At 38.9% G+C, this 24,696-nt stretch overlaps 2 protein-coding genes and 2 long non-coding RNA genes across 6 annotated transcripts in view; 3 read left to right on the top strand and 1 right to left on the bottom strand.

Moving 5' to 3' along the window:
- Positions 1 to 24,696, top strand: part of LOC137187994 (granzyme G-like) — a 35,146-nt gene that overhangs the window by 504 nt on the left and 9,946 nt on the right. Inside the window, exons 2-5 of one of the 2 annotated variants that reach the window (XM_067597317.1) lie at positions 98 to 257; positions 540 to 675; positions 956 to 1,183; positions 1,297 to 2,129. The exons of the other annotated variant lie outside the window; for it this stretch is intronic. Of the exons in view, the coding sequence (XP_067453418.1) occupies positions 98 to 257; positions 540 to 675; positions 956 to 1,183; positions 1,297 to 1,461 (689 nt within the window). The 3' untranslated portion in view covers positions 1,462 to 2,129. Of the gene's footprint in view, positions 1 to 97; positions 258 to 539; positions 676 to 955; positions 1,184 to 1,296; positions 2,130 to 24,696 lie in introns of those variants that run through there. 2 annotated transcript variants of the gene reach the window in all.
- Positions 4,946 to 23,592, top strand: LOC137187995 (granzyme G-like). Of its 2 annotated transcripts, none has more exons than XM_067597321.1 (5): positions 4,946 to 6,312; positions 6,428 to 6,587; positions 6,881 to 7,016; positions 23,113 to 23,340; positions 23,454 to 23,592. In XM_067597321.1, exons 1-5 carry the CDS (start codon positions 6,138 to 6,140, stop codon positions 23,580 to 23,582), a joined length of 828 nt encoding a protein of 275 aa, XP_067453422.1. In that variant the 5' UTR covers positions 4,946 to 6,137; the 3' UTR covers positions 23,583 to 23,592. The 2 variants fall into 2 exon arrangements, with proteins under 2 accessions (XP_067453422.1, XP_067453421.1); XM_067597320.1 differs by lacking the exons at positions 23,113 to 23,340; positions 23,454 to 23,592 and adding exons at positions 7,295 to 7,522; positions 7,636 to 8,468 and having other exon boundaries at positions 4,969 to 6,312.
- LOC137187991 (uncharacterized) lies at positions 11,879 to 14,282 on the top strand. The gene is made up of 2 exons (XR_010929311.1): positions 11,879 to 13,679; positions 13,873 to 14,282. It is a non-coding gene; the product is annotated as an uncharacterized lncRNA (long non-coding RNA).
- LOC137188002 (uncharacterized) lies at positions 18,702 to 22,811 on the bottom strand. Its single transcript, XR_010929314.1, has 3 exons — positions 21,922 to 22,811; positions 21,600 to 21,796; positions 18,702 to 20,481 (listed from the first exon to the last, which is right to left on the bottom strand). It is a non-coding gene; the product is annotated as an uncharacterized lncRNA (long non-coding RNA).

Below are 24,696 nucleotides of genomic sequence, written 5' to 3'. Positions count from 1 at the left end.
TAAGCATAGTTTATAATGTACATACAGGGTATTATAATAGCATTATAGTAACATGTATATATATGTTTATATTCATTTATTTATTTTCCTCTCCTAGTTCATACAGGGAAAATTATTGGAGGTCATGAGGCTGTGGCACATAGCAGGCCCTACATGGTGCTTTTGGAGGGGAAGACGCCAAGTGGTAAAACAAAACACTGTGGTGGCTTTCTTCTAAATGAGGATTTTGTGATGACTGCAGCCCACTGTCAAGCCAAGTAAGTTGAACAAACTTTATGTTTACCTACTGACACGGATGATTCTAGGAATTCTGGATCCCCTGATAGAATAAAAACCAAGACTCTTTTATTTGTCCCCACATGTATTAAGATTGCAGCAATACATGATATCTATGTAACAAATATGCTCTGTGATGGCTTTGTGAATACAACATAAATTTAAGTCTCTTAATATTTTCATATTGTGAATGCAAAGCCTACACAGAAAAAAACTAGTTTATTCTTAGATCATGTTTTGCATTTAATTTCATGTCATTTCAGGTCCTACACAGTCTTACTAGGAGTTCACATTTACGAACAACAAACTAATGGCATACAGAAGATACCTGTGGACAAAGCATTTCCACATGAGGACTACAATCCAACTGACTTCACAAATGACATAATGTTACTCAAGGTAAAACATAGATTAATGACTTAATTATTGCAATTAATAGCAAAAATTTTATTTTTGTTTATTTCAGGAATTTTAAATTTTTGTTTATGATTATTTGCAAATGCTCTATTGAATACATTTATCAAAAAGAGAACTTAAATAATGCATGCACATCCCTGAACAATAAATAATCAGATAATGTGTTAGTAACAGATAAATGTAAGTATTGGAGAAATCTGAATTGATATTTTACCTTCATACTTGTTTTGTTTTTTGTTTTTATTTCTCCCTGTTCCACAAGTTGAGCTCCAAGGCACATTTCAGCAACACTGTGAAACCCATTGGTCTCGCAGGTCAAGGTGACAGCTCTCTGCCAAAATCATGTATAGTCTCCGGCTGGGGCACAACAGGCATCAACAAAGGACATATGTCTCATAGTCTCATGGAAGCCAATGTAACACTAAGTGATGAAAAGCAGTGTGTTACCGAAAACTCATACTGCTCTCAGGGAGACATTGGACCGGGTGTGGTACGTACATTTATAACATTTATAACATAACATGGACAAACAAACGTTGGTCAACAAAGATACTTGATTCACTGGTGTTGAGGAATCACTGCATCCTGTATATGTACTTCCAGGGAGACTCTGGTGGTCCACTGGTCTGCGAAGATGGAAAGGCATACGGGGTGGTGTCCTCCGCCTTCAGTCCACATGGAGGTGGCCCAAAAATGTACCATTATGCCAAGATTCCTCACTATAGACACTGGATCGATTCAGCCATGAAACATAATGGAAAGCTCTAATACATGTTACATTCAATTGACCAAATCCAATTTGAATTTACAATAGACTACTTCATTTAAATTGTATAACACTGGAGAATTTCAAAATTGATATTTAAGTTGCTGTTATCACTGGCTGCATAGCAATGACACTGCCAAATATGCTTTGCACAGATTTAAAAATTCAAAATATACTTTACTTCAATGTTTCTAAATCATATCTGTTTCTAAATCAATGAAATTTTCTTTAGGCAAGTTGAACCAAAACTCTGAAAAAAGATAAATATGATTTGGTCAGTTTATGTGACATGTTTTGGCTTTTTTAAGGCACAGCGGTTTTTCTACTACAGAGGCTACAAAAATGTTTTGTCAATGAAATGTAGGATATTCCAGGCAAATTCCAGGTATTGCTACAGTTAAATCCAGACATTTAAGTGTACACTCAATGCTGTTTTAGAGACGTCATATCTATCGATATTTAAACATAGTATGTCCTGTCTCTTAAATACAATGTTGCATGTAAGAAATACATTAATGCTCTGTGCATCTTCTTTTAGACTAGATTAAATGAAAACAGAATCATTTTACTTTGTTTTGTACTAAACAAACTTTTGCTTTCTCTGCATGTTCTCTCAGTTTTTCTGTGCGCTTTGCTTATTGAGCATGAATTAAATCAACAAAAAAGACAACACTGCCTCCTTGTGAACTGACTGTTTCAGCATTAAATAAGACTACTTTGTTTTATTACTCCTCCAAATGTAGACATTTTTAATTAATTGTATAGAACTAGGAAGCTCACTTATGTTAAATATCATTAACCTAATAGCTCACCAAACTATCATATCTGGGAAAATTTCAAAGTTGTATCTTAAGGAGGGACAGGAGTGATGCTGAAATGCAACTCAAATGTCTTTTGTTCGCTGTTTGACTTTGTCATTAATTTTCTGTTTACATACCAAGATAAAGTTATGGGTGCTCAAAGGAGTTATATTTGTTGACAAATACATTAATACACACTTATATCTGCTTAAAACTATATTATAGTGTGTTATAAACCATTCATCATTCGGCTATATATTGTTTATAAATGCTAAATATGAGGACTTGAAGTAAAGTGTCACTGCAATAGTAATACAAGAACATAATTATTTATTACTCCACTTATTGAGCCACAGTATTGCTAGTTTTGCCCCTTACTGCAACAGAAACGATGGCTATTCAACCTGATGTAAGTCCATATCTCAGAAAATAAACTTGCTTCACATCTCAAATGCACCACTGCCTCAATACACTTTGATTATCATTACTATTTCCAAATGTGACATCAGATGAAAAGTCAAAGTGCATGGTTTCTTTAAATGGACATATTTCATTGAATAAAAAAGCTGGAGTTGCACTAATGTGGCTCACCACAGCTCTTTCACTTGATCAATGCATCTCAATAAGCCATCTTAAATGGACTCACTCCTAAAACATTGTCATCCTAAAGGAGATGACAGAGTGGAAAGGAAAGAAAGTCTTTATATAATTTGCAGTTAAAGGAGATACTATGGTTTTGCGCAAGCTGTCAGCACACACCCTTGTTGAGCCACACACAAAGCAAGCCATTATGTACTCTTATCAATGTCTGCTGATGTGTCGAATCCACTTTATGCAGTTCTCTTAAACCATCATTCAGGTGGAGATCAATGATTAGGAACCACTGTCTGTGTAGTCAGGGATGGCTTTGGGAGTAAATTTATCTTCATCATATGGTGAAATTGTGGACCCAAGTATGCCTGATGTATCAATGAAAGGCTTGTGGTAGTCTGCATATAGGCTTAACTGCTTCAGGTGCGCAACACTCCCCTCAGCCTGTGGCCTCCACCTCTAGGCCCTCAACAATGCAAATGGTAAGGCTTTTTTAATTTCTAGTAGTCCTGCGTCCATCTTATAAAGTGAGCCTTACCAAGAATGCACCACGCTAAGTGAATCATGAACCCAGTACAACATCAACATGACTGAAAAGTCTATCCCAGTCATCTCTGTTGCTTGATGAACACCTCAGTGTGCTATCAACTAAAACTATTTTTACAGGTTCGAGCAGACAATGTGAAGTCCCTCTATAAACGGAACCTGGAGCTGGACATTAAAAAAGTGTTGGAGATTAAAAAGCTCAAACTAGAAATTGAGCAACTTGAGTATGAGAAGGCAGTATTGCAGTGGATGGTACCTGAAAATGTTTTTGTGTAAGCACGATTGACATTGTATGCTTTGACTTTTTTTCTTTTCCCAGCAAAGGCAGACATTTTAATGAATAAACAAGTGATTGGTTTATTCTTTTTTGTTGTTTTTGTTGTTGTTACATTGTTTAGTGATGGCCTGTCTGATGGCTGTACCAGTGGAGTGATCGAGGGCAATGGGGTCCACAACGTCGGGTGCCATTAATGGCTCTCTCTTTCCTTATAGTGGCAATTTTGTGGAACACCACACATGCTGATGTTATTTGGCAAGCCTGCTTGGGAGAGACCCTCAGGCCACGGAGGCAGTTGAAACGGGACTTGATGACCCTGACAGTCAACTCTATGTTGACCCTGCATTTACCGAGGGCCACAGTAAAACACCTTTGTAGTGGTGTCTGTGGGTCAGGATAAGGGGTCATCAAGTATCGTGTACATGCGTATCCTCTGTCCCCCAGTAGAAGTCCTTTAAAATGTTGTGTTAATAAAAGGAGAGGAAATTACTTGATCAGTGTCACAGTTAAACAAGCAATAGAATTAACTTTGTTGTAAATGGTACTTACATTTTTTTTGTTTAAGCATGATTGACATTGTATACTTAGTAGTTAAACATGCAATAGAATTAACTGTGTATATTTGCCATAACTTGCTCAAACCGATGACCCGGTGACGACCGAGCCAGGCCATCTAGCATCCAGACTTGTGAACATTAATTGGTGGTCACAAGTCATCTGCAACAGCATTTTAGGTTAATTTCACAATGAAAGCACTGAGACAAAGTTACCAGTGACTGCTTTTTAAAGGGAACCCATTGTGTTTATTAATGGTGACAAAGTACTGTAAAAAATTTTGTGCTTTATGTGAATATTTCTGACAAATGTGCAAAGTCTACTGTGCAGCACTATTACAAAGACATAGTGTAGCTGCATTATATTCGTCTTCATAAGTTGCAATATTAGCACCGTATCTCTGTTCTGACATTATATTGTAAAGCTATTTCTTTGTTTGTGACAGTGTTAGTGTTATCACAGAGAAAATCAGCAGTTGACGTCAGGCTGCAGCTATAACGTCGTTCCTGTGGTTGCTTCCTCCTCCACACTCTGTTGTTTCTGATTCCACAGCGCGATATTCAGCCTTGTATCATGAAACTAGTTTTCTTCCAAATATGATGATATTTTAAAGTCTTTAGTAGAATGATGTTTTAGTGTCTGCTTTTTTTTTTTTTTTTGCTAGATGGAGTGTTTTGGGAGACCACCTTTGAGAGGGGAACTCTGGGTGCAGGCAACATGGAAGGAGGTTAAACATTATTCATTTCCATATACTACCCATACTGTAACGATACAGTGCTGGTTGAAAATCAGCAAAGTTTCCCTTTAATACATCCATGGTCTACACTCTAGCAACTCCAGCCAAACTTGCATTTGTGTTTCCTTTGCAAAAACCTGTTGGTTATTCCTCATACTCAAATACTTTCTCTTTTAAAAGCAAAGCATACTGTTTGAAAATACAAACATTATAGCATAAATCTAAGCACTGTGTTGCTTGTCCGTGTATATTTTTCTATATAAGCACTCAAACCATCCAAGGGTTATGTTAGAATGAATAAGATTTCATTAATTACAACAAGGGTAATAACATAGATAACAATTTTATTTAGAATACTGTATTATAATGCTAAGGCTAAGTAGTTCTACCCTGCAATACTCAAATAATGCTGTCTTTACATCCATACTTTAAATCATCAGTACAAACTTGAAAACACATGAATGAATAGGCAATATAACAATAGTTCAGAAAAAAAGAAAAAACAAAACAGAAAAAACAGACAAAATAGAAACAAATCCTTCCCTCATCACAACTGATTTTATTACTGTAAAGGAACAAGGGCATGAAGAGGACGCCAGTGGCTTATGTTCAGGAAAAAGGTCTAACAGTGGTTGGCACAGTAAAAGACTACAGAAATTTTACTTACTAACTGTTGCCTGTCTCACAATTCAGGCTTCAGGATTTGGTGGGGAATCATTTTATTTCAAAACCTTAAAGACTGATAAAAATATTACTTTACCGTAATGTACAATAATTTAAATACAGTAATAAAAATGGAGTGTGTCAATTGATCTCTTATGAGTTTTTTTTTTTTTTTTTTGGCAGCTAAAAGGTCTAATTTCATGTTACTATAAGTTTCACGAACACCACTTTCAAACCACTGCTTGTTTACGCACTGTCTTATGACATGATAACATTAGAATAATGTTTCCTTTGGGGCTGTGTGATCTCTAAGAAAGCCATGGCACTGAGCATGAAATGCTAATAGATCTTCAGTAAATCTGCAAGGCTGTGTGTGTCACATCAGAGTCATCAATAAACCACACACACCATATGTAATTTATCAAACACTGAATAAAGACTTTTGACTTGTTCCTTGAAAATCTAACCTTTGTGATAAGGGCCTCCTCCTCAAAACCACATTGTTTGCATATGCACACTACGCAAACGCTTCCTTCTTTCTCTAATACAGCAGAGCATTTAAAGACTGAAATTGTCGGTGATGTGTGCCATTGCTCTTCAGTAGCTCAAGTGGACTGTGATCTCACCATGAATATCCAGTGTAAACTTATTATACTGATACTTGCGCTGACTCTTGATGATCAAGGTAAGTTAAGCATAGTTTTTATGGCATTTTATAATGTACATACAGGGTATTATAGTAGCATTATAGTAACATGTATATATATGTTTATATTCATTTATTTATTTTCCTCTCCTAGTTCATACAGGGAAAATTATTGGAGGTCATGAGGCTGTGGCACATAGCAGGCCCTACATGGTGCTTTTGGAGGGGAAGATGCCAAGTGGTAAAACAAAACACTGTGGTGGCTTTCTTCTGAATGAGGATTTTGTGATGACTGCAGCCCACTGTGAAGCCAAGTAAGTTGAACAAACTTTATGTTTACCTACTGACACGGATGATTCTAGGAATTCTGGGTCCCCTGATAGAATTCCTCATCCCAAAAACCAAGACTCTCTTATTTGTCCCCACATGTATTAAGACTGCAGCAATACATGATATCTATGTAACAAATATGCTCTGTGATGGCTTTGTGAATACAACATAAATTTAAGTCTCTTAATATTTTCATATTGTGAATGCAAAGCCTACACAGAAAAAAAACTAGTTTATTCTTAGATCATGTTTTGCATTTAATTTCATGTCATTTCAGGTCCTACACAGTCTTACTAGGAGTTCACATTTACAAAAAAAAAACTAATGGCATACAGGAGATACCTGTGGACCAAGCATTTCCACGTAAGGACTACAATGCAACTGACCTGACAAATGACATAATGTTACTCAAGGTAAAACACAGATTAACGCCTTTAAAATTATTGCAATTAATAGCAAAAAATTTATTTTTGTTTATTTTTGGAATTTTAAATTTTTGTTTGTTATTATTTGCAAATGCTCTATTGAATGCATTTATCAAAAAGAGAACTTAAATAATGCATGCACATCCCTGAACAATAAATAATCAGATAATGTGTTAGTAACAGATAAAGTATTGGAGAAATCTGAATTGATATTTTACCTTCATACTTGTTTTGTTTTTTGTTTTTATTTCTCCCTGTTCCACAAGATGAGCTCCAAGGCACATTTCAGCAACACTGTGAAACCCATTGGTCTCGCAGGTCAAGGTGACAGCTCTCTGCCAAAATCATGTATAGTCTCCGGCTGGGGCACAACAAGCAGCAACACAGGATATATGTCTCGTACACTCATGGAAGCCAATGTAACACTAAGTGATGAAAAGCAGTGTGTTACCAAAAACTCATACTGCTCTCAGGGAGACATTGGACCGGGTGTGGTACGTACATTTATAACATTTATAACATGACATGGACAAACAAACGTTGGTCAACAATGATACTTGATTCACTGGTGTTGAGGAATCACTGCATCCTGTATATGTACTTCCAGGGAGACTCTGGTGGTCCACTGGTCTGTGAAGATGGAAAGGCATACGGGGTGGTGTCCTCCACCTTCAGTCCACATGGAGGTGGCCCAAAAATGTACAACTATGCCAAGATTCCTGACTATAGATATTGGATCGATTCATTCATGAAATATAATGGAAAGCTCTAATACATGTTACATTCAATTGACCAAATCCAATTTGAATTTACAATAGACTACTTCATTTAAATTGTATAACACTGGAGAATTTCAAAATTGATGTTTAAGTTGCTGTTATCACTGGCTGCATAGCAATGACACTGCCAAATATGCTTTGCACAGATTTAAAAATTCAAAATACACTTTACTTCGATGTTTCTAAATCATATCTGTTTCTAAATCAATGAAATTTTCTTTAGGCAAGTTGAACCAAAACTCTGAAAAAAGATAAATATGATTTGGTCAGTTTATGTGACATGTTTTGGCTTTTTTAAGGCACAGCGGTTTTTCTGCTACAGAGGCTACAAAAATGTTTTGTCAGTGAAATGTAGGATATTCCAGGCAAATTCCAGGTATTGCTACAGTTAAAACCAGACATTTAAGTGTACACTCAATGCTGTTTTAGAGATGTCATATCTATTGATATTTAAACATAGTATGTCCTGTCTCTTAAATACAATGTTGCATGTAAGAAATACATTAATGCTCTGTGCATCTTCTTTTAGACTAGATTAAATGAAAACAGAATCATTTTAGTTTGTTTTGTACTAAACAAACTTTTGCTTTCTCTGCATGTTCTCTCAGTATTTCTGTGCGCTTTGCTTATTGAGCATGAATTAAATCAACAAAAAAGACAACACTGCCTCCTTGTGATCTGACTGTTTCAGCATTAAATAAGACTACTTTGTTTTATTACTCCTCCAAATGTAGACATTTTTAATTAATTGTATACAACTAGGAAGCTCACTTATGCTAAATATCATTAACCTAATAGCTCACCAAACTATCATATCTGGGAAAATTTCAAAGTTGTATCTTAAGGAGGGACAGGAGTGATGCTGAAATGCAACTCAAATGTCTTTTGTTCACTGTTTGACTTTGTCATTAATTTTCTGTTTTATTTAATTATTTATTACTCCACTTATTGAGCCACAGTATTGCTAGTTTTGCCCCTTACTGCAACAGAAACGATGGCTATTCAACCTGATGTAAGTCCATATCTCAGAAAATAAACCTGCTTCACATCTCAAATGCACCACTGCCTCAATACACTTTGATTATCATTACTATTTCCAAATGTGACATCAGATGAAAAGTCAAAGTGCATGGTTTCTTTAAATGGACATATTTCATTGAATAAAAAAGTTTGAGTTGCACTAATGTGGCTCACCGCAGCTCTTTCACTTGATCAGTGCATCTCAATAAGCCATCTTAAATGGACTCGCTCCTAAAACATTGTCATCCTAAAGGAGATGACAGAGTGGAAAGGAAAGAAAGTCTTTATCTAATTTGCAGTTAAAGGAGATACTATGGTTTTGCGCAAGCTGTCAGCACACACCGTTGTTGAGCCACACACAAAGCAAGCCATTATGTACTCTTATCAATGACTGCTGATGTGTCGAATCCACTTTATGCAGTTCTCTTAAACCATCATTCAGGTTGAGATCAATGATTAGGAACCACTGTCTGTGTAGTCAGGGATGGCTTTGGGAGTAAATTTATCTTCATCATATGGTGAAATTGTGGACCCAAGTATGCCTGATGTATCAATGAAAGGCTTGTGGTAGTCTGCACATAGGCTTAACTGCTTCAGGTGCGCAACACTCCCCTCAGCCTGTGGCCTCCACCTCTAGGCCCTCAACAATGCAAATGGTAAGGCTTTTTAAATTTCTAATAGTCCTGTGTCCATCTTATAAAGTGAGCCTTACCAAGAATGCACCACCCTAAGTGAATCATGAACACAGTACAACATCAACATGACTGAAAAGTCTATCCCAGTCATCTCTGTTGCTTGATGAACACCTCAGTGTCCTATCAACTAAAACTATTTTTACAGGTTTGAGCAGACAATGTGAAGTCCCTCTATAAACGGAACCTGGAGCTGGACATTAAAAAACAGTTGGAGATTAAAAAGCTCAAACTAGAAATTGAGCAACTGGAGTATAAGAAGCAGGTATTGCAGTAAATGGTACTTTCCTTTTTTTTTGTTTAAGCATGATTGACATTGTATACTTAGTAGTTAAACATGCAATAGAATTAACTGTGTATATTTGCCATAATTTGCTCAAATCGATGACCCGGTGATGACCGAGCCAGGCCATCTAGCATCCAGACTTGTGAACATTAATTGGTGGTCACAAGTCATCTGCAACTGCATTTTAGGTTAATTTCACAATGAAAACACTGAGACAAAGATACCAGTGAAGGCTTTTTAAAGGGAACCCATTGTGCTTTTCAATGGTGACAAAGTACTATAACAAACTTTGTGCTGTATGTGAACATTTCTGACAAATATGCAAAGTCTATTGTGCAGCACTATTACACAGCTTTAGTGCAGCTGCATTATATTCGTCTTCATAAGTTGTAATATTAGCACCATATCCCTGTTCTGAAATTATATTGTAAAGCTATTTCTTTGTTTGTGTTAGTGTTATCACAGAGAAACTCAGCAGCTGACGTCAGGCTGTAGCTATAACGTCGTTCCTGTGGTTGCTTCCTCCTCCACTGTAGGGGACACTGTGTGCGATAGTCACTGGTGTGCTACAACCTGATATTCCTGGCCTCTGTCAGAAGGCTTGGGCAACTCATTCGATGAAGAAAGAGCTTCCACAGATTGTGTTCATTCTCACTGCCAGAATACCTTACTGAAGGGTTGTTTGTGGAATATCATCAACATGTGCAATGTGTGGTATATCTGAAATAAACAATGGAAAAAATATAATGAATGATAATCTCCAGGAAACTGCTTCCCTTTTTGTACAGGTGGCACAGAATACATATGCTGGATAATCCAAAATGAAGCAATAATGCCCTCTAGTGGCCAAACACATTAGGATGACTTGTACCAGTTGAACCATCCACTACACAATCAATGGTAATAAATGGTGTTAAATGCCATATTATTATTTTTATTATTATTATATATAAATAAGTAGATAATAAGTAGTAGATGTAAGTAGTATCACAATGTTCAGGCTAGTATGACATATAGAGCAGTAAGGATAACATAAATCAACATATCAATAAGAATGAACTAAAGGCTTATAACAATATAGGGTAGCCAGATGCTTCTTCAACCTTGTGTACGCAAAGCTACGAGATATGAACGTTGCCACATGTACAACAGATTAAACATATTTATCAACATAACACATGAATTATTTCCTTGATTAGTCTGTACAAATGCTGAATACTGCCTTGTATCCTACTGAACTAGCACAAACCCATGAAGCTACATATCATAGCATCATCCACCTGCTCCTGCTAACATTACCCTCTTTCAATCACAGAGTGTCACAGAACAGAATGCAGTTTACATGCTCATAAACGCACACACATGTCCACAAACAAAGTGAACAGTAAGTCCATAAATGAAGGAAAGAACTCAGTACACAACTGGACTGAACATGTGCAGATGTTTTCTTTGGATCTAGTCCGTATTCCCCGCCCCCTATTGTCAGTGATGTCACGGGTGAGCCCAAGTTGTAGCAGCAACAGGGGGTTTTGTACATCCACACTCTGTTGTCTCTGATTCCACAGCGCGATATTCAGCCTTGTATCATGAAACTAGTTTTCTTCCAAATATGATGATATTTTAAAGTATTTAGTAGAGTGATATTTTAGTGTCTGCTTTTTTTTTTTTTTTTTTGCTAGATGGAGTGTTTTGGGAGACCCACCTTTGAGAGGGGAACTCTGGGTGCAGGCAACATGGAAGGAGGTTAAACATTATTCATTTCCATATACTACCCATACTGTAAGGATACAGTGCTGGTTGAAAATCAGCAAAGTTTCCCTTTAATACATCCATGGTCTACACTCTAGCACAGGGGTGTCCAAACTACGGCCCGCGGGCCAACTACGGCCAGCCATCCATTTTTAATTGGCCCGTATCAAAGTCTAAAAATGTAATGGACTACGGCCCACACATAATATTTGTGCTTAACTGTGTTGTACTTCTTAGTTAAAACACTAGGTGGAGCTACTGTCTTAAACAAGGCAGCGTCTCTTCAAAGCAAGCAAGAAAAAAAATGCTGAGGGTCACCAGAAATGGCGGACCCGAAGAGACGCAAGATTGCTAACGAGTGCAGAAAATTTCAGACTCGGTGGAAAAATGAATATTTTTTTGTAGAAAACAAGGGGAAGTGTGTTTGTTTGATTTGTAATGAGAGTGTTGCCGTGATGAAAGAGTACAATGTACGAAGGCATTATGAAACGAAACATCAGACCTTCACGTCCTACACTGGCGCTGAGTGGGAAGAGCTAGCCTGCTAACGCAGCAACAGTTTTTTTTCCGTGCTAACAAAGCTCAAGAAAATGCAACGATAGCCAGTTATGAAGTAGCTCAACTCATTGCCCTACACGGGAAACCTTTCTCAGACGGTGATTTCATCTAACAGTGCCTCACTAAAGTCGTGGGAATAATGTGCCCGAAGAAAATGCAGGATTTCAACAATGTCAGCATGCCCAGAAATACAGTGAAGACTTGTCAAACAACTTAAAACAGCAAGTGTCACATAAAGCTTGTGCTTTCGATTTTTACTTGATTGCGTGTGATGAGAGCGCAGATGCCACGGACACTGCACAGTTGTTCATTTTTTTGCGGGGAGTGGATGATACTTTTTGCATTACGGAGGAACTGCTTGATCTTCGGAGTCTAAAGAGGACAACAACTGGGAAGGACATTTTTGAAGCTGTCTCAGATGCAATTGACCAGGCTGGACTTCAATGGGACAAGCTGTTTGGAATTACAACGGATGGGGCTCCAGCAATGACAGGCGAGCGCAAAGGAATGGCATCTTTAGTATGCGCCAAGGTGCGGGAGAGCGGAGGTGAGGCTGTCAAAATGCACTGCATCATCCACCAAGAAGCCCTCTGTGCTAAGACAGTACAGCTTGGCGACGTGATGAACACAGTTGTGAAAACTGTCAACATAATTCGGGCACGAGGGCTTTACCACAGAGAATTTCAAGCATTACTCTCTGATGTCGATGCTGAATACGGGGACCTACTCTACCAGTCTGAAGTGTATTGGCTCAGCCGCGGCTCCGTGCTGCAGCGGTTTTATTCCCTGAGATCAAATATCGGCAAGTTTTTGAAAGAAAAGGGCAGACCTCTGCATGAGCTCAGTGACCCTTTATGGTTGGCAGACCTGGCTTTTTTAGTTTATCTCACTGATCATCTCAACACCCTGAACAAGAGACTACAAGGCAAAGAGCAGCTGGTACCACAGCTGCATGCACACATGAAAGCATTCCGTGCGAAGCTCCGTCTCTCCGAGTCACAACTGCGCAACTTTAATGTAGCGCACTTCCCAACACTGACTGAAATCAAATGCGCATTTCCAAATGCTAAGCTCTCTGCTAAAATGGGAGAATATGTGTCTGTGATCACATCTCTCATTACAGAAGTCACTCTTCTGCGCTTTCAAGATTTTTCTGTCATTGAGAAGGAAATCACACTGTTTGCGGCTCCGTTTTCGGTGGATGCAGAAGAAGTGAGAGTCTGCAATTAGAACTGATCGAACTGCAGTGTGATGATTCTCTGAAGAATCAACATCAGCTTCTCTCCCTACCTGACTTCTACCGGAGCTTGGAAAAGGCCAAGTTTCCTCTGATAAGACGCCACGCAAAACAAATGATGAGTCTGTTCGGCTCAACATACATCTGTGAGCAGACATTCTCGCTGTTAACGCTGATCAAAAGCAGATTGAGAACCAGAATGACCGACAGCCTTCTCCGTGACATCCTTCACATCTCAACCACCAAACTTACTCCTGACGTGCCAGCTCTCCTTCAGACCAAAGCGCAGCATCACTGCTCCCACTGAGCGCAACATTCTTCCCATTACAGGTGAGTCGAAAATATACACACAGTTTTCATGTGTTAATAAGCCCAATTACTTAATAAATTCAGTCAATTAAAGTTGATGATAATTTCTTAACAAACGTTAGTTGATGTTTTAATAAGCCCAATAATTTATTTGTGTAATAAGCTTGAAATATCCACATCCTCTATTTCTCTTCTTGTCTCTCCCTTCATACAGGACAATGAAGGGGGATCAGCACCCTAAGAAACAATCTGAGGCTGTCACTGAGAGAATGACCTGCCAACCTTTTTATAAAAAATAAAATGAAAATCTACTAATGGAGAGCTGTGATGGAGGCTTTTTTTCTTCAAACATGTTCAGTTATCAAACGTAATTTACCTGCAGTAGTGCATTAGAAGTGAGACAGTATACCTCACGTCTAGTGAGTGGCCCAGTCCTTTGTATATTTTTCTGTATGTGGCCCTCAAGAAAAAAAGTTTGGACACCCCTGCTCTAGCAACTCCAGCCAAATTTGCATTTGTGTTTCCTTTGCAAACACCTTTTGGTTATTTCTCATACTCAAATACTTTCTCTTTTAAAAATAAAGCATACTGTTTGAAAATACAAACACTACAGCATAAATATAACCACCGTGTTGCTTGTCTGTGTAGGTTTTTCTATATAAGCACTCAAACCATCCAAGGGTTATATTAGAATGAATAAAATTTCATTAATTACAACAAGGGTAATAACATAGATAACAATTTTATTTAGAATACTGTACTATAACGCTAAGGCTAAGTAGTTCTACCCTGCAATACTCAAATAATGCTCTTTATCTCCATCCCTTGAATCATCAGTACAAACCTGAAAACAAATTAATGAATAGGCAATACAACAATATTTTAGAAAAAAAAAAATAACAGAAAAAACAGACAAGATAGAAACAAATCCTTTCCTCATCACAACTGATTTTATTACTATAAAGCAGGGCTTTTCAACTTCAATAGCAAATGGGCCAAATAGGAAAATCACTGGGGGTCTGCGGGCCACACATAATACTTTGTCAATTAATGGTTACAAATAACTTACAGTATAATGTTAATAGATATATAACTACATAGAATAAACTAGTCACGTGCATCCCTTTTCTTTCACTTTAATTGTATCATTACAATCAATTCCAGACAGCAGCCAGTCTATACAAAAAGTAGGAAAGCTATGGTTACAAAGCTTGAAACAGAAGTGCAAAGAGTAGCAATTTAAAAACCAAGGAGACATGAGGTGTTTTTCTGACAGGTCCATATCCACAAATGTAGAAAACAAGATGAATATAGTAAAACAGTATCCATCAGGCTAACAGTAAGTAGGCCTGTTTATAACATCCTCAACAACACTTCCAAGCATACATAAGGAGCTTTTAAAATAGGTCCATATCCTTAAATGCTAAATGCAAGATGAACATAGTAAAACAGTAGCCATCAGACTAATAATAAATGGGCCTGTTCATGGTACTATCAAAAACAATTCCAAGCAGACATATGGTGCTTATAGCAGGTCCATATCCATATTTGTTAAGGGTGAAAACAGTTGAACAGTATCAAGACTAACAATAAGTAGGCCTGTTTGAATCATCATAAAACAGATCTGTAGTCTTTGCATATTCACTAAGATGGCATTAAATGCCTCAATCAGGTGATTTACTACTACAGAACTACCATACAAATCAGACTTCTGTCATTTTGAGCCTGTTTGAGTCAATAAGAGAAATTACACTGCCTTGATTTCGCTATTTCAACAGTTTGGCTCATAAGTAGTAAGGGCAATCCTGAGACACTAATGCAACTTCTCATTGGTCATGGAATAACGTGCCCTTGTTTTGATGGCATTCATACAAGAAAACTAGACTCACAAGTGTAAGTGGATCCAAACATTGTCAGTATTAGCAAGGCCACTTTCCTTATTGTGGGGTACTGATATTGGCTAACATGCTTAGACCAAAAGTCCACTGCACCCTCAGACTGCAAGTGCTGTTTTAAAGCAAAGGAGGACTGCACATCAACCAATTCCATCTGAAAGATGTTCTCATCAATACAAGACATTACCTCTTTTGATTTTACACAGAAGTCTGCCTCTGGTTTTATGGAAAATGGGTCACGAGTGTGGTGGAAATCTGAAAAATAAAAAGCTGACAATGACCAAGTTGTCTTAATGTCTTTTAATGAGAACCTTGCAAGGGATCAGTGTACAGTCACAACAAAGCGTAATTGCAGACTTTGTTGGTTGTGGCCCTGGTGTTGTGTTGGTATTTGTTTGTGCATGTTGACTGTCTAAATTGAAGCTGATTGGAATCACAATTACGAGAACAATTAAATCACAAAAAGAGAACACATTGAACCTTGCGAACCACACCATCCAGGACATCTGAATGGATGCCATGGCCGTCGTTCGGGTTCCATCATTGATCCCACGATGGTGACACTGAGATTCACTCAGCACATCACTTAGTTGGAGCCTGGCCCGCTCTTGTCGGACAGTATGCCAATACTGTCACTTCTACTTCTCTTCCTGGTGTGTGAATGGATGTCTTTGTGTTGGTCACCTGAGAGCAGCAATCCACCTACACTCTCGTAGAGTCCTCAATCGCGCCGTGGTGACTTACTCTGTTGTAGGTGTCTCTGGTGGAGGTGGAACTCTTTTGCAGTGGCTGGCATGGATCCAGGTGACTCTTTCAGTGACCTTTACTGCCATCTGTGTGGTCAACAGCACCTGGAATGGGCCCGCCTACCGCTTAGAGTGCCAAGCCTTTCTTCTCAAGTCTTTCAATACTATCCTGTCACCAGGCTGCAGGTCATGAAGAGGTCCTGTGACTAGAGTTGGTAGTGCTTCTTTCACCTGGTTGTGTATGTTAGATAAAAAAAAGAAGATAAGTTAGCACAGTAACGAAGCATTTCATCTTCACAGTGGACTGTGGATGGTAATTGTCTTTTGACAGGTCCAATGCCTGTGTTGGCTGCTCACCCAAACAGGATTTCAAATGGACTAAGGCCGTATTTTGGTCTGACCCTAGCTCTCATTTGCATAAGAACAATTGGGAGTGTCTTTGTCCAAGACAAGCCTGTTTCCTTTTGCCAATTTATTTTTTAAGGTGCCATTCTCTCACTCAACAGCACCACCACTGGCTGGATGATAAGCACAATGCTGTCTCATGTCAATGCCAAAATATTTACCAACTTGTTTTAGATCAGCACAGACAAACGGTGTTCCATTATCACTGCTAATTCTTCCCGGAATTCCTGACAATGATAAGAGCTTTAGCAACAGCACCAGTGTCTTGTTTTGCTATGGGAAAAACTTCAATCCATTTGAAAAACATGTCAATAATTACCAGACAATATTTCTTTCCTCCACTTGGTGTTAGTTCAATGAAATCCATCTGTAAGTGATCAAATGTTTTTTTCTGGTGGAGGGTGTACTGCTTGTGGTGTTTGAATACCAATACCAATGTTGTTTGTGGCACAAACTTATTGTGGCAACACAGTTGTGTTCTTCTCCATCACCTTCTGTGGGGAGAAGAGTTGCAGGATTAAGAACATTACATCTTTTCACAGTGATGTTAGGCATTTCAAGCAACACAGTGTTGTAACGGAGCCATCTTGCTGCAGAAAGATGAGATGTTTTCTGTTTGAGCAAAATCAATGAAACAGCATGTGGAACGAGCAAAGTTAGGTCAGAGTACCCCACTATGTCTCTGGAAGCCATCACAGCTTTTTCTGCAGCCGTAACAGCTCTCAGACATGTAGGAAGTCCTGCAGCTACAGGGTCAAGTTTGAAAAGTAAGCTACAGGTCTCTGTTTGCCTCTATGGTCCTGGAGCAGCACTAAAGTCATGCATCCTCCATTTTCGTCAACAGTCTGGGTGAAAGGTTGACTTGGATCAGGTAATCCAAGAGTCGGAGTCGTTTGGAGAGCAAGTTTCAAATCAACAAATGCTTTTTCTGGTTCAGCAGTCCATGTCACCTTACTGTGTGCCTGCAGGCCTCGCCTGTCCGAGATTGCACTCGGGGGCACCTCGAGGACAGCATAGTTGGGAATGAATGATCTGCAATAAGAACACATTCCTAAAAAAGACATGACTTGTTTCTTTGTAATTGGTTGTGGAAGGTTTTGATTGCTTTTATTCTTTTTGGGGAGAGGGATTTGCCCTCTGATGTGATCACATGACCCAAAAATGTCACTTCTTGTTGTACAAAATGCAATTTTGACAGGGTAGCTTTATGACCTTCTTTATCCAAATGTTTCAACAGTGCAATTGTGTCTTTTTCACACTGAGCTTGAGTTGGAGCACAGATCATGAAATCATCAACATATTGCAACAGTGCACTTCCTGGTGACAGTTTTAATGAGCTCAAACTTTCTTTCAACGCAACACTGTAGATGGTAGGTGATTCACAAAACCCTTGACAAAATCGTGTGAATGTGCAGTTTTTGCCATTGAAAGAAAATGCAAACCAGGCGGCACCTGAGAAAGAATAGTATATGGGTTAGGGACATTTGGAGCACATTGTTGTACAGCATCATTCACACTTTGCAAGTCTTGTAAAAAAAGCCATTCACCTAGCTGTCCTTCATCCCTGATTTTTTTCACTGGGAAGATTGGTGTGCGCACAGGAGAATTTTCACAAGGAATGATTACACCTGCCTTTAATAAAGCATTAAAGACTGGTGTAACGCCCTCAACCGCTTATTTTTTGAGAGGATATTGTGGTTGGCAGGGCCTGTAATCAGATTTTGGTGTTATCACAACTGGCTGCATTCCTTTAATCAGACGAACATCATGTTTGCCTTGGGCCCACAGAGTCTTTGGGACTTCCTGTAGGGCTGGGCTGTTTATGACATCACAGGTGTCATGCATATATGCAGATGTGTGTTGTGTCTGGTATCAGCTGAACAGATCTGAGTGTGTGAACAACTGAGGTGTATTTTTGTCGATAAACCTTCAAAACAGGATTATATTGAACATAAGGATCAGATTTTGACTCCCACATTTATGCACTAACACCGCTGTGTGTGTTGTGAACTTCTGTCAGACGAGTGAGATAGTTGTGAACACTCTCATCATCTTCTTGTTTACATGAGGAGATTTTGCTCATGTCCAATCTCACAGTGAATGCTGCTTTGATGTGCTCACAGAGATCTGTGATGTGTACTCTATAGGCTGCGTTGTCATTATGCACCCAGTCGGGGTTAGCCAGTGTCATATCATTCTCTGGATATCCTGCTGAGATCTTTGCCCAATTATTGCCCATCTTTACCATCAGGAGCCATCTCAGTTCAGAGGTTGTTGGGTGAAACTCTCTGCAAAACAGAATCAGTTCAGCTGCAAATTTCACACCACCTCCATTTGATGGTGATGAAAGGTGCACCTTCTACCTCCATCATGGGGAGATTCAGGATCCGGTCCATGTTTCCCTCTGTGTCAGGTCCCACTGGAGATGGGGGCTGATGAATGAAAGCACAGGGACGATGGTTGGATTTTGAGATCTTTTGAATACTAGACCAGACCTGGTATAAGAAGGGGAGGCAGCTTTGTCCTGTTGATTTGTTGTTGCTGTGGCCTCATCCAAAAGTTGTCGTAAGCCAGATGTATCAGGGTAGATGAGGGGAACATGAGATGGGGGAAGGTTAGAGTTATATGGTGGTGTAGCTCTTGGCCGTGGATCAGGCGTCTGATGAGCTTGGGCTGCTGGTTCATCTTGTTGTTGTGGCGGATTGAGGCGTCTCCTGGGCAGCACCCAGTTGAATTCAGAATCCTGCATTTTGACACACTGAGACACAGATGAGGTTTTATCTGTCCCTGCCTGTGTTTTTCTGTCCCTCTTTTGTGCTTCTTTCATCCATAAACTAAAAGCTTTCCAATCTCCTATGAACTTCCTCCTGCCTTTTTATCCTCAGTCTTTTTTTCCTTCTCCTGCCGTCTTTCCTTCAGCTGATTTAGCTGTCTGATACTGAAACTTCCTGTACTCAGAAAGCCACATTCAGTAATCCAGATTATTATTTGTTTCACAGATGAATCACCATAGTTCACTCTCATGTAGTTTATATTTGGAGCGGACAGGTTCACATTATCATATTTGTACTTTGTATGATTTTTATTGTTAACGCTACCCATTTTGGCAGATTAAAAGAAAAAAAATGTAGTAAGAGATTTGAGTTATGTGTTCAACTAATCTCCAAAGTACACCCGTTAAGAATATCAGAAAACTAATCAATGTTAGTGTACCCAAAATAATGTGACCAATTTCAGTATGGTGTCTTATTACTGTCAAATTCTCAATTTTTTTTTTTCATCAAAACAGGGTGATCAGAACAGAGAAATTATCTACGTTTCCTATGTGCGTTTTCTGAGTCTTACCTCACACATTATTATAAGTATTACCAAGTAATAATTCTTCCACACACTATTGTGATTACAGTAAACTCTCTTTGAGGTGGACTCGTCAGTGCACCTCCAGGTTTCTATTAAACCTTGGTTAAAAAAACTGTTGGGACTCTTTCCTGATTGGTAGATCAAAATCTCTTTCTTATTTCACCATTAATATTTTCAACCTTTTTAGTAGCCCTTTTTTTTCTCTCTGAGTCAATTTCCAGATTCTCACCAGTTCAGGATCATTGGTTTTAGCGCTGAGTGAGTCCGGCCTCGGGTTTTAGGCCCTCCGTCTCACCCGTCCTTGTGGCGAGGTTGAAGCTGAAGATTTGGCGTCAGGATGATCGGCCCCCTTCGACTCCGAGTCCAGACACCCTCAGTCGAGCAATCCCACTTCTGACACCAGTTTGTGGTAGAAATCTGGAAAAAAAAATCTGACAATGACCAAGCTGTCTTTTTGTCTTTTAATGAGAACCTTGCAAGGGATCAGTGTACAGTCACAGCAAAGTGTAATTGCAGACTGATAATCAAATACAAAGTGTACATACTCTTTATAGACAAGGAGTGTGGGAAACAGTATCAGGATGTGTGTGGGGTGCAGTGCCGGATGTCATCAAAGCTGTCTCAAAAGGGACTGACAAAAACCAATAATGAGCATACGACCAGATGGTTACATGTTCAAGGTTATAGGTTAAGGTTAAATGTGAGTTTATCCAAAGTGCAAAGTCTGAAATGTGGTGCAGAGGATACAAAGTGTGTTTTTTCCATTACACAAGCAAACTGCAATACCTCAATGGGAATGCTGAAGCCTTGGAATCTCTCAGTAAAGTTCTCAGTCAATTTTGTCATGAAGTCTGTCATGACGGGTGTTATGTGTGCCCCAGGTGCTGTGCTCATGAATGCACGGAGTTCTGGGAAGTGCAGCACTTTTGTTACCATTAGGTCTGTTGTGAAAATCGTTAACTTTTTCTTGAAGGCACAAAGCCTCTCAACCAAATCAGCAATAGATTTTTCCCACTCCTGCACTTCCAAATTCAAAGTGTCCAAAAATGTCACACAGAAAGTGGACTTCTGCCATAAACTGTTCATCCAACATGCACTCCATGAGGTTTGTTGCCCGTTTGTGTTTACACATGCAAAGGAAAGACACAATCTCCTGGCTGAGTTGACAGAAACAGTCCAGAAACTTTCCTTTGCTGAGCCATCTGAGGTCGTTATGGACAAATAAGTCAGTGTGTTCTGCAGAGGTGTCAGCAAGTAGCTGACGGAAGAGGCAATGTTGCAGGCTGGAGGTTGATCGAATAAAATTCCCAATGTTCATAACAGTGTCCATAGTGTTTTTCAGACCACCACCGAGCGTTGCACACAGCAAAGACTGATGAACTGCATATGTGGGGCTATGGCTGATAGCCTCGCCACCAGCCCTTGCACTCTACCAATCATAGTTGGAGTGCCATCATTAACCAACAGGCAAACTTTTTGCAAATCCAGTTCACGCTCATTAAAAAATGAGACAATCTTTTGAAAAATCACCTCACCTGTAGTGTGTCCCTCCAATGGAATAAGTCCCAGAGATTCTTCCCAAAAGCACACTCCGTCGAAAAACCTGACATAGATGCATAGCTGGGCCATGTCGGTACGATCAGTTGATTCGTCGACAGCGATAGACATCACCTCTGCTTTTTGAAGGTTTTCCAAAAGCTTTCTTGAGACATCCTTTGCAAGTAGTTCCACTCTGCGAAGAGTTGATGTGTCCGAGAGAGGTACTTTTTTAATGGTTGAAGTGACACTTTCCTTAACTATTTCATCAACAACCATTTCATCAATGACAGCAAGCATGCAATCTCTAACGGTTTCCACCTCGGTAAAAGGCCTCTTCTCTCTGGTTAGTGTCCAGGCTACATGCAGGGATACTATCATGGCTCTCTCTTGTTCCGTGCAAAAGCGACCAAGGGCCACTTGACTCCATTGAAAAGATGCTGGCAGTCCCTGTACTTTCCTTCTCCGTTCCTCCAAGCCCTCTGCAAAACTGGCAGAAAACGAGCCATGATTTGACTTGTAAAGCCTCTTCACGTTATATTCTTTCATCACAGCAATGCATTTGTTGCACAATAAACACACCGGTTTATTACTTGTTGCAGTTGGCAAAGTGAATAAATACTTCTCAGTCCATTCGCTTTTGCAATTGGCAATTTTCACAACCAACTTTACGTCTCTCTAGCTTCGACCGGGACATTTTGAAGCTTGCTGTTAGGTAAAGTGAGTTTCTCTGTGGCCCGCCCGGGCCTGCCAGCCCAGAGTGCAACTTGACCCAGTGAGCAAATGGCAGGTGTGGAGCGGGTGTGATACTTCTTCTTTTTTCCGTTTTATGGCTGTTTTATCGTTTTTATGGCAACCAGCATTAAGGCGCATTACTGCCACTTACTATGTTGGAGTGTGAACCACAGCTATCTGTCCCCTTAAACAAAAAAATAAATAAATAAATAAATGTTACCATGCTAGCCTGATTTGCAGGCAGCCTCTTGCAGGCCATAGAAAAATTCGAAAGGGCTGTATCCGGCCCACGGGCCGCTAGTTGAACAGGCCTGCTGTAAAGGGACAGGGGCATGAAAAAGACGCCAGTGGCTTACTTTCAGGAAAAAGGTCTAACAGTGGTTGGCACAGTAAAAGACTACAGAAATTTTACCTACAAACTGCATTTCCACATAAGGACTACGATGCAACTGACTTGACAAATGACATAATGTTACTCAAGGTAAAACATAAAATATTGCCTTCAAAATTCTTGCAGTTAATGGCAAAAATTTTATTTTTGTTTATTTTTGGAATTTTATATGTTTGTGATTATTTTCAAATGCTTAATTGAATGCATTTTATACTTTAAAAAAGGAATTAAATAATGTATGCCTACTCCTGAACAATAATTAATCAGATAATGTGTTAGTAACAGATAAATGTGAGTATTGGAGAAATCTGAATTGATTTTTACCTTGATACTTTTGTTTGTTTGTTTGTTTGTTTGTTTGTTTTTATTTCTCCCTGTTCCACAAGATGAGCTCCAAGGCACATTTCAGCAACACTGTGAAACCCATTGGTCTCGCAGGTCAAGGTGACAGCTCTCTGCCAAAATCATGTATAGTCTCCGGCTGGGGCACAACAAACAGCAACACAGGACATATGTCTCATAGACTCATGGAAGCCAATGTAACACTAAGTGATGAAGAGCAGTGTGTTACCGAAAACTCATACTGCTCTCAGGGAGACATTGGACCGGCTGTGGTATGTACATTTATAACATTTATAACATAACATGGACAAACAAACGTTGGTCAACAATGATACTTAATTCACTGGTGTTGAGGAATCACTTCCTCCTGTATATGTACTTCCAGGGAGACTCTGGTGGTCCACTGGTCTATGAAGATGGAAAGACATACGGGGTATTGTCCTACACCTCCAGTCCACATGGAGGTGGCCCAAAAATCTACCGTTATGCCAAGATTCCTCACTATAGCTGCTGAATCGATTTGGCCATGAAATATAATGGAAAGCTCTAATACATGTTACACTCAATTGAGCAAATCCAATTTGAATGTACGGTAGACTCGTTTGTTTAAATTGTATAACACTGGAGAATTTCAAAACTGATAATTAAGTTGCTATTATCATTTGCTCCATAGCAATGACACTGCTAAATATGCTTTGCACAGATTTAAAAATTCAAAATATACTTTACTTCAATGTTTCTAAATCATATCAATGAAATTTTCTTTAGGCAAGTTGAATCAAAACATTGTAAGAAGATAAATATGATTTGGTCAGTTTATGTGACATGTTTTGGCTTTTACAAAAATGTTTTGTCAATAAAATGTAGGATATTCCAGGCAAATTCCAGGTATTGCTACAGTTAAAACCAGACATTTAAGTGTTCACTCAATGCTGTTTTAGAGACGTCATATCTATTGATATCTAAACATAGTATGTCCTGTCTCTTAAATACAATGTTGCATGTAAGAAATACATTAATGCTCTGATCATCTTCTTTTAGACTAGATTAAATGAGAACAGAATAATTTTAGTTTGTATTCTACCAAATAAACTTTTGCTCTCTCTGCATGTTTTCTCAGAATCTCTGTATGCTTTGCTTTTTGAGCATGAATTAAATTAACAAAAAAGACAACACTGCCTCCTTGTGAACAAAGTGTATTTTTGAAGTCTGAGCTGACACTCTTCTTATCATGAAGTTTGAACCCAATCAAGTCTCTGCCTGTTCTTGAAAAGACCCTGTAATTGCATTTTTAACAGTATCTGATGATGATGATTTTGAGACTGGTTCAGCATTAAATAAGGCCACTTTGCTTTATTATTCCTCCAAATGTAGACATTTTTAATTAATTGTGTACAACTAGGCAGATCACTTATGTCAAATATCATTGGATATCCTTATAGCTCACCAAACTATCACATCTGGGGAAATTTCAAAGTTGTAGCTTATGGAGGGACAGGAGTGATGCTGAAATGCAACTGCAAGGTCTTTTGTTAGCTGTTTAACTTTGTCATTCATTTTCTATTTACAGATGAAAAGTCAGAGTGAATGGTTTCTTTAAATGGACATGTTTCATTGATTAAAAAAGC

The sequence above is a fragment of the Thunnus thynnus genome, chromosome 8 (genome assembly GCF_963924715.1).
Source record: "Thunnus thynnus chromosome 8, fThuThy2.1, whole genome shotgun sequence".
Lineage (NCBI taxonomy): Eukaryota > Metazoa > Chordata > Actinopteri > Scombriformes > Scombridae > Thunnus > Thunnus thynnus.
This window is presented reverse-complemented; position numbering and strand designations above follow the sequence as displayed.